At 44.1% G+C, this 10,468-nt stretch overlaps 1 protein-coding gene across 2 annotated transcripts in view; it reads left to right on the forward strand.

Moving 5' to 3' along the window:
- Positions 1–4,634, forward strand: part of SLC35F3 (solute carrier family 35 member F3) — a 163,210-nt gene extending 158,576 nt beyond the window's left edge. For both annotated transcript variants that reach the window (XM_074537493.1, XM_074537492.1), the window contains 3 exons: positions 102–294; positions 1,827–1,916; positions 2,954–4,634. In XM_074537493.1, coding sequence (XP_074393594.1) covers positions 102–294; positions 1,827–1,916; positions 2,954–3,198 — 528 coding nt within the window. In that variant the 3' untranslated portion in view covers positions 3,199–4,634. The remainder of the gene's footprint in view (positions 1–101; positions 295–1,826; positions 1,917–2,953) is intronic.
- Positions 4,635–10,468: the final 5,834 nt, after the last annotated feature.

The raw sequence follows: 10,468 nt of genomic DNA on the forward strand, positions 1-10,468 counted from the left end.
CAGTTTCTGGCAAGCATCCCTGCACAGGTGCTAGAACAGAACACCAGCCCTCCAGGGATGGTGGTGCAAGAAAATTAAACCCATGTCTTTTCCTCTTTTAGGTTTTATTCAAACTTCTTTTGGGCAGTGCTAAATTTGGAGAAGCTGCCTTATTCCTGTCTGTGTTAGCTGTCTTCAATGTCCTCTTCGTTACCTGTATTCCTGTCATCCTTTATTTTACCAAAGTGGAGTACTGGAGCTCTTTTGACATCATTCCTTGGGGGAACCTCTGCGGATTTTCAATTCTCTTATTGAGTGAGTACATGGGGGAGCTCTTACACTGCTGGGGGTGGAGGAAGGTGCCAGAAACTGGCCACTGGTGGAAACTGCAAGCTTCTCCTGTACTGGAGTTGTTTTCCCTTCTCAACTTAATTATTAACTTGAGATATTATGAGAGGGTCCATTCCTAGGGCCAATGCAAACCTCGCTTCTGCTATTCTTACCACACCAAAACACAGTGGGTCTCTTTAGAAGGGACTGTGGAACTAAACTGTGAAGCTTGTCCCAACTGCTACTCATGAACTCTGTGTGACAGAGACAGGTAACACTTGCCTGGGCTGTGATGGAAGCAGCCTGCTGGGAGGGGCATTATCTGGGGCTCATCAGCATCCCCACAGTAAGGAGCTTAGGCCAGGCTTGACAAGGCCAGACTCCAATGCTTCTGCTGCCTGGACTAATTGCTACTCCTAAAGAGGAGGAAACTTGTGAAATTGTAGTGTTGCACAGTGATGGAAATTTTGATAAGTGGCAATTCTCTCTTCTGCTGCCACTGCTGTGTCACCAAAGGAGCCCAGAGGGGAGGGATGCCAATCTAAGTTTTAAAGGTAACCAGAAACATGATATTATCCATTGTTAAATTAGGTGTGTTGACTTACTGCCATAGTTGGTCCCTACACTGGATAATGGAATCCCCTCTCCTGAAACATTAATTCCCACTGGAAATAGCTCTTCTCTACCTCTGTCTTGAGTCCCAGCTCCTTTTACCCTGAACAATCACAACTTCAGAAGTACCTCCAGGTTACTTATCAGTGGACTCAGAGGAAGCTGTCTGTAAGAAAGTGGTGCAGAACTTGACAAGCAATCCCTGGCATGTGCAATACATGGGTACTACTGGAAGACAATCAAAGCTCCAGCTCCCAACAAGCTCAGTATTGGCAAGGCTCTCCTGACTCTGCTAAAGCTGATCACCTTAAAACAAGGGCAAATTTGATCCAAAGCAATTATTAATTTGTCATGAAACACCCCACAAACTGTGTATGGTATTACAATGGAGTGATATTATAATCATTCCATAGTAATGAGAGTATAATTTCATTGTACAAAATTATATTTAGCAAGTTCCTGCCTGGAAGAGGGTTAGATTTACAGCGTCTTCTACCTGCAGCTGGAGGCAGCTTTTCTACAAAAAAGCACCCAGACAGAAGCTCCTGTTCTGCTGAAATCTCCCAGATGAGGAGTGTTAAGTCTTTCAGCAAGGGCAAGGGGATCACTGGATCAGTATGAAGAGTGGGAGTTACTGCACATGATGCTGAGAGACAGGCTGTACCCAAAACCCTCCCTGATCCTGCCACTGGGCTCCAGAGGGATACAGAGCTCCCCAGAAACAGCAATGTCTCAGTGAGGTGGCCATGCATCAGACAAAGCTTTGTCCTCTTCAGGAAAAACAACAGATGCTTATGTACCCTTTATTTGAACAACAAATAGAGTAATAAAGGATAAGTGTTTCAAGTGACATTCCTTCTGCCTAATTTCACTGTACTAAAAGACATTTTTCTTTCCTTCACCAGCATTCAATATTCTACTAAATTTTGGGATTGCTATTACCTACCCCACCTTGATTTCTCTTGGAATTGTACTGAGTGTCCCTGTGAATGCAGGTAAGATTTTCTGTCTTTTGTATCTTAATTAATACATTAAATCTGTGGCCTTTCAAATACACAGCCGGGATGAAAGAAAATAGATTTATTAAACATGTTTTGCACCTTCTCTCAAAGACTTACAGAGATGACACTGATTAAAAATTTATTCTTTATGTGTAAATTATGTGTTGTATAATATTATATGAATATTCATAATCCCTAAAATTGGTTTTTAAATTACTGTCCGAAGAAGCCTGCATACTGAAAAACAAAGTAGATTTGAAGACATTCATCTCTGGGCTGGAATAAAAACCCCTGGATAAAGCAGAAATCAGTTCTTAATGATGTTTTCAAGACAGGCTTAACACTAAATTCAAACAGATATAATTGCTTACATTTTAGAGCAGATATGTAATAGTAACTCTGCTTGCCTTGGTAAATAACACTGTGGGTGTTTACCAAGAACATTGGACAGTTCAGTTTTGGACATGGCATGGTATATTTCTCTGACAGTTTTTCTGAAGTTTAGTGAAAGCCAAGAGACTGCAGAGTCTGAGAGGGCTGGGCAGGGGAGTGCAGGCACAATCCCAACCTAAAGCAGCTCCTAAAACCCAGCACGCTCAGCTGGTGCCAGGGTGCAGGTGGCAGCTCCCAGCTTCACACTAAGTGCACACAGAGCTGGGTACTGCTCAGGCAGATTTGGCTACCAAAGGTGTGATCCCTCCAGAGTGTGTGGATGGCTCAGCTTCAGCAGGGTCTCTTCACAGGGCACTCAGGGTGACAAGAAAAATTTGCAACCAGGAGCTGCTGTGGAGGGAAGGGGAATGCCCCTTTCTCTGTGTCCCTGCACCTCAGCAGGAGTTCCTGCAATGTGGGTGGACGTACCCTGCTGTGTGCTGAACCAGCAGGAAAGAGTGCCCTTGCCAACACTGCCTCCATGGCCGTGTTCTCCTGCCACAGCCAGCCCTCAGAGTTGGGGAGGCGAGGGGGAGGGAAGGGGATGCTGTCCTAAAGCCTTTTCCCGTGTAATGACACCCGTTCAATGTCCCACACAGTTGTTGATCACTACACCAGTGAAATTGTCTTCAATAGTGTCCGAGTCATCGCCATCATCATTATTGGCCTGGGCTTCCTCCTGCTGCTCTTGCCAGAGGAATGGGATGTCTGGGTAATAAAGCTCCTCACACGTCTCAAAGTACGGAAGAAGGAAGAAATTCCCGAAGGGAATGGAGACATTGCTTCAGGACTGCCTAATAAAAGCCGGAGAACTCGCCCTTCCATGTCATCCTTTGCTCATTAAATGCTCTTTTTACCAAAACTTTGTGGTTAACGTTATATATGATGATGCAAAGGTATTTTCTTGGGAAGAAGCACACCTGTCCAACATGGTGTACATACCTGTACAGTTTTGATATGATCACCATCTAAAGCATCAAGTCTTGGCATGTCCAGTTTGCTTGTACTTTTTTCACATCTGACCTTTCACTTAAGTAGTACACTGAAAAAAACTGCAAACCAAGAACCTCTCTTCTCTTTTTAAATGAATGTAATATATAGTCAAAATATATTTGCATAGGCTATTTTAAAGAATGACTTTCATGAAAAGCAGGGCAGACATTTTGAACATTAGGTACTGAATGATGCATTGCACACTGTGATTTAAAAGAAACAAATGCTATGCTACATCACATGTTTATTTTTGACCAGAGCTGTACTTTGAAAGTTTTCAAGAAGCAAAAAAATAGGGAAACTTTTTGGGGGACGGGAAGAGGGGGGGAAGAGCGAAAGGAAGATTTAGAAATCCCTCTATGTAGGTGAGCGCATGTTGCGCTGCAAACAGGGAAAATTCAAGCGCAAAAAATGCTTGCACTAAAGTATAGAGAGAAAGCAGTCTAGAGCCCAAATCTCCTTATTCTGCAAATGACTGTAGTCCACGTTTAAAATCATGCAAGAGAAATCCAGTGCCTTCTACAGAACTCTTGTCTTTATCCACGCAGAACCAGGTCCTGCTGCGAGGCACTTGCAAGGGCAGGGCTCAGGTTGGTGGCCCCGGCGGACCCCACGTTCCCACCGCCACCGGGACGTGCCTCCCGCGCACGCCGTGGCTCCTGTGGGAGCGTGGGGCCCAGGGCACTGCAAGGGTGGGCGCAGGAGACCTGGTTCTCTTCTCACCTCACAGGTTTGACCCCTGTGCGGAGCTGCGCTTGATCAATGCCAATGTGGGGAAGGGAAATCTCGGTCACGTGTGGGACAATCTGACGGAAAATGATCCAAGGGGCTGGCAAGAGCGTGGTTGCTGATGTACAGTCTGAGAGCATGGACTAAGGGGGTGAATCGCCAGTTGCTTTTACTCCATAATTGTGAGTGTTAAGAGTTAAAAATGTAAGATATTTACATCAAATGTAACACTTTTTATGAAACTTGTAAGCACCAGGATGTTTACTTACGCGATTTTGGTTCGCCATTAAATTTCTATCTGTGATAGATCACATGCTATGTAAAAAGGGGGGGAAAGGTTATAGTTTACTATTTTTGAAGTTTACATTGTTGCATACAAAATTAAAAGTGTTCTTTTGAACTGCTGCCATAGCCTAAGGTCCCTGCTGCCACTGAGGTCCTCTTTGTCTCAGGCAGGGGTGGCATCCACTTCAAAACATTTTAGCAAATCAACTTCAGATTCCATTATCTGTTTGGCAAAGCTAAATAATAAAAGATTTTAAACTCAGCCTCAGTCAATGCTATTCTTTTCCTTCTCTTGACTAAACCTTTACTGCAGTTCTCCTGTGGCTGGTATTTGGCCAAAGAGATCAAAAGGGAGAGACACGATCAGCAAAGCAACCAAGGTTGCATCTCATGGCTCTGCCAGCCCATCTGCTGGCAAAGTCTGCTTTACACTACCTGGACAACACCATCCAGAGGGATGCTGTTAGGCATCAGTCAGGAAACAGACATCCAGCAGAAGTAGACCAAAGGAAAAATTGATCTTTGAATGCATCAGTGAGCAGCCATATGTCCATATGCTAACAGGTACTTAGGGCAGTGTGTGGGACATGAATTTGTACATTAATAACCAGGCCCTAGTCCATGCTTATTCCCACCATTTTGCTTGATGACCAGACATTAAAGATTTGCTAGCAGAGATTACACCCCCAAATTTTTATATATATTTCTTTGGGAAGAGGAGGGTAAAGGCCCAAGACAGGAGCACAAGTACATCTTCAATAACTGCATTGAAGGGCACACATAGAGACTTGACCTCAGAACTCCCAGATTTAAGTTTATTCCATCTTCAGACAAATCATTTTGTCATCCTTGAGGATGTCATCCTCCTCAAACCTCCTCTCTGAGCAAGGCCAGAGAAGAATATATCAAGGGTCCTTCCATTTTCCATAGTTCCAGAAAGTGGCATCTGCCATGTTCTCCACGCTTCATTTTATTGTGTTTGATGCAGTCTAAATATTCAAAAGGCTCCAAATGTCCAAACTGCAACTAATATGTGTTTTTAAACAAAAGGGAAGCAAATTTTTTAGCATTCAGTATGGATCGTGGGGGAATTTATGCACCAGAATGGATAGCAGCATTAGTAAAACTGATTTACCAAATACAACTAAGTCATTGGTTCATTGGCTCATCCTTCCTGAGAACAGGCTAAACACATGCAAGGGCTGGAGCTTCAAACAGCACTTGATGAACCATGTTTCTTCTGAGTGTGAACTAGGCAAACTAGATTTCCCCATGTGAAGCATGGGGAACTCTGAGCTAGCCATGTTAACCAGATGAAAGGAGCTACATTTCTTCAGGCAACACCTTGCCCCAAGCATAAACACCTGACTTGACAGTGAACCACTGGGCAGAAAAACCTTCCAGACAGTGAAGTCCAGGATGTGATTAGGAGAACAAGAGTGCAGCATGTCCCTATGGTCTGTGTGCACATCTCTAAGTGCCAAAGCATCGCAGGTCTGAAGCTGAGGAACAAAAAAAACTGGAGTGGTTGTCTTTCACAAGAAGGACAAGCAAGAGCAAACCCCTCTGAAAAGGCATTAGATGTAACTGGGCACTCTTTTGCCCTGGACAAATCCAGTGCCTTGGAGAGGAGGGCTGAGCTGGGGCAGACTCTCCTGCCTGCCCTCAGAGGCCAAAGCACTGCGTGCAATCCCTGCAGCAGCCTGTGAGTCAGACCCCACACTGCCCTGCAGGGCTGTACCTGCAGCACAGAGCCACACAGGCCTGGAATCAGCGCTTTCAGCACACCATTGCCACCTTGAACCTCCTCCTTAGGCAGAACTGCAGGTCCCTCCAGCATAAGGCTTCTTCAGAAGCTCTGAAGCTGGTCTCCTGCATCATCATCGTGCGTCTCCTGCCCTGACAGAGCACTGCCAGCCACAATGTGCACACTTGTTCATGGGCTGACCTGGACTGGCAACTGCCTGCCCCAGCTTAGGGCTCAAAGTGTCCAGTAACAATCTAGTGGGCTTGTTATAACAGCAAACTGAGAAAACAAATCTCAGAAAAGCAAATAGCATCAGCAGACCTCACTGCAGCTGCTGGCTTTCAGTGCTGCAGAATACAGCAGTGAGAAGGCACAGCAGTCCCCCTCCTGCCTTCTGTGCCTTTGTTCTTGTCCTGTTGTCTCCTGCTGCTATCTTTATAATATTTTTTTATTGCAACTCTCCACAGAGAATGCACGAGCCTTTTATCAGCACATGGGTCAGAGATGGGCTTATTTTAAAAAGCTTTTCCTGATCTTCTGTCTAGAATGGCTGTGTTCATAACAGTAGTTTTCAGAAAACAGCCACGAAGGGCAGATCCAACCACAGTAATCAAGAGATGAACAAATGCCACTGAAACCAGGATGCAACTTAAACTGTTTTGGGAACTGAGGCTAGGCTAGCAGGACCTGTAGCTCACCAAGTTCTGGGGCTTAACTGATGTTTCCTGTAAGCTCCAAAACAAATCTCCCATCGGAACTGTGAGCTTGGGAACAGATCTCTCACCCCCAGCTCTCCAGAGCAGTCTAAAACAAAACAGTGCAATACTGAGCTGTTCAGAGTTACTAAAGATAATGTATCTTCAACTTACATAGAGGGCAACATGACCAGGCTGACTGTTCCTGGTTAAAAACCTGCCTGTTGTGGTGTCTGCAGGCCCAAAAACAAACAGAGAAGTGAAGGTTTCCCTGTGCAGTGAGTGAACATGAAAGCCTAGATGGATTTGCATAGGTCTGGATCATATTCCAAATAAACTCACAAGTGGGCACAAGTGAAACACATGGAAACACCCTCCCCTTCACTGAAAAGTATGTGGATTCTCCAGCCCTTCAGGAGCCCTAGGAACAGCACCAGCCACCTTGCCTTGGCTGTGTGGGCTCAGGCAGCAGCCTGGGGCTGAGCTTCTTCAAGGAAGGGGCAAAGAAAAGCAGCCAGGAACAATGCAGCTCATGTGGAGCAGAAGCACAGGAGAGCTGATGATAGAATCAGAAATAAATTCCTGTGGTGAAACTCCTTCCAGGGCCAGATGCCCACCTGCCCATTGCAATGACTCCAGTTTGAAGACATGGAGTCTGCACGTGCTGTAAAGCCATAAATACAGCAAGTTCAGCTCCAGGTCTCCTGCTTGTACTGCAGAAAGGATGGAGCCTTCAAGGCCTCCAAACCTGAGCTATTCTTGGTGAAGGCCAAGGCTGAGAGGCTTCTTTCACAGTCCAGTCCTCGTGCAAGCCCTCTACAGAAACCGTCTGCACAAATGGATTTTGATGGATGAATTTAATTACCTCATAATTATTAAAAGAGAAGCAATCAGATTCCCTTCTTTAGCTGGCCTGTTCTAGGGCATTTCCATAATAATCTGAACCTTATGCAGAAGTCCTTAACATTAAAAATGAAGAAAGAAAAAAATGAGCATAAAAATCTTATGACCTGTAGCCTAAAAACCTTCTAAGGGGGAATCAAAGTATTAAGGACAGGACCAGTAGCTCAAAGTAGTGTTTCTGAAAATAACAAACTTTACACTTTTTTTTCTACCTGACACTCTGTTAGGGGGTGTCTTCATATATGCACAAGATCATTTTAAAGAGGGTGGCAATTAGTATTTATTCAGGTATTTACAGATATACTGGGAAGCAAACAACCTCTCAGAAGGGAAGAGTGGAACTTCTAAGCAGAGTTACAGTTCTGGAAAAGGCTTAAACAAGGGAGCTTGTGGGACTCAAATTAGCAAAGTACTTAGGAACCTGTCATATGGAATTTTTCTACAATGACCTAGAGACAGTTCTTTAATCCTACTGCTGAAGCAGATGATCCCTTCAGAAGAGAATTTTCTAGCTCTTTATCACAGGTTTCCCTCCTCTTCCAGATTCAGTCCCCCTAACACCTCAAGACAGCCATCAGTGCATTGATTGGGAGCAACAGCAATCAAAGAGCTATTTTGCTGTTTGTCTACATGACAGTGACAGATCCCCTCTCAGGGTTAGTCTCTTGAGTCAGTAAAAAAGTATTATCAGTAAAAGGATTTTTGAACAATCATTTGGCAAATCAGTGACCAAGAAGACTGACCTCAGCACAGCTTCTTTGGTAATCTCTCTCCTTTTGAATAGCATTTTTTTCCTGCTATTTCCTGCCTCACTACTCAGTTATTAAGCCATAAGAAAATGTTCTTTTATCCACAGTAGCATCATTGCTTTTGTAAGGAGCATCATTAAAAACACTTCCAAAATCTAAGTGTAGTGTTTTCAATTACCTCAAAATTATCTCAAAAAAAAAAAAAAAAGCCAAAATAAGTCTGCAAAAAGTCATCCATTCTTCAGACTCTTTTTAACATGAAAGGACAAGACCACTGAGAGACTGAGACTTCAGCAACATTTTGCCTTTCCTTAAGGGAGGGCTTTCTTGCCTACCTTCCACAGAACACTTACACCAAAACTCCAGCTTCTGCACATACCCACAACTGACCCAGACACTTAAAAGATTCTTGAATTAAGACCTGGATTCCTGTGAGTTCCAAGCAGCAGGATTTGTAAATGCTTCAAAAATATGAACTTGTCTATGAGCACACATTATGGGCCAGTGAATGTGGCTTCCCAGTCTCCCAGCAATAGGTCTCACTGCCCCTTTGGCTTCTGAAGCTGCCAAGTTTTCAATGACTGCAGCCTAGAAGGCAGAGTGAGCTGCACAATGATCTCCAGGTGATTGTTGGCCAATTATACATTTTAAATGCCTTCCTGACTTGTACAACAAGCATCACTCTTTCATTGTGTGATTTTGGATTTGGTCAAAGGCATCTCACTTGCTAACTTGGCTACTAACAAAATTGATATTGATCTTGGCAGCAAATAGCACGTTTGAGAACGCTGTTGCCTTTGTGCATGTGTAAGCAATCCCATCTGGTACAGTACACCTACACTGCAGACAATGTTTATAGTGCACATAAGGTAATTGGTGCAGCTGATGAGTTAATAAATACAATACCTGAATGCAAGAATGCAAATGGGTATTTCACAAAAAATTTTAGGATGTACTTCAGTTTTAGAGAGAACTAGGAACCACTTCCTTTCTCTAGTACATAACATGTCATGGAAATTTGAAGACATCCAGTTAAACTCAAAAGATGAGTTTTCATCTTCTAGCTACATAGCTTTGAAAACTGAAGTCTGCTTGTAGAACAGGCAGATTTCCAGTTTCCCATCTAGCTCTCTTGCAAAAAGCTGAGCATCAACACTGCTGCAAAGCAAACTGGTCTCATCCTTGGCTGGCTTGGAGAATTGCTAAGCAGGAGCCAATAGAAGAGTGAGAATTAGTCAGTCTTCCCACCAGTGCCTGCTTTTCCCAAAATACTCCTTTTTCTGTTTTCTTCCTTTATAACAACTGAACAAAAATGGAATTCTGGCATTAAAAACAAGTGCCTACAAATAATGTAAATTACTTCATCACCCTAAAAGAATCCAAAAAACCCTGCAGTTTTTGGACTTTTTCTTCACCATAATCACCACACCCCAAGGTACCGACCGATTTTCAGACCACACTCCCCAGAGTATTCCACTGATGTCCATGACAGACCACGAAGATAAGACAAGCCTTTGCTCAGCAGGCTTCAAATCACCAAACACAGGCCTGGGGAAGGTGAAGAGCAACCATTCTGTCCTTTCCCCTCTGTGTCCATGTCAGCCTGCACAGATGGCTCATCTTTCCCAGCCAAATTCCCTCCAGTGCTGCCTTCCTCTGGTGCACAGGGAGCTGCACAGAAAGCTGGGGCAGTGTCCCTGCCTCTGTCCCTGCCTCTGTCCCAAGCCCCAGTGTGCTGCATCCTCTAGGTTCACATCACACTGGCACTCCCTAGTGCAGGGACACCCATCACAACACCCAGCAAAGAGAGTCTTCTGAAGAAATGGAGTTAAGAATCCCAACACACAGTCAGAAAAACAAACAAACCCACCCACATGATAATTCACATCTTCTTAGGGATCTGGAGAACTGATCTGCTAGGATTACCCAACAAAAGCTGCAGTTTTCCTTCTCCTCATACACTCCTCCTTCTTTATTCATACATAAACCTAAATTTTTGCTAACTCATCTGAA

Source organism: Zonotrichia albicollis, chromosome 3, assembly GCF_047830755.1.
Source record: "Zonotrichia albicollis isolate bZonAlb1 chromosome 3, bZonAlb1.hap1, whole genome shotgun sequence".
NCBI classification, from domain to species: Eukaryota; Metazoa; Chordata; class Aves; order Passeriformes; family Passerellidae; genus Zonotrichia; species Zonotrichia albicollis.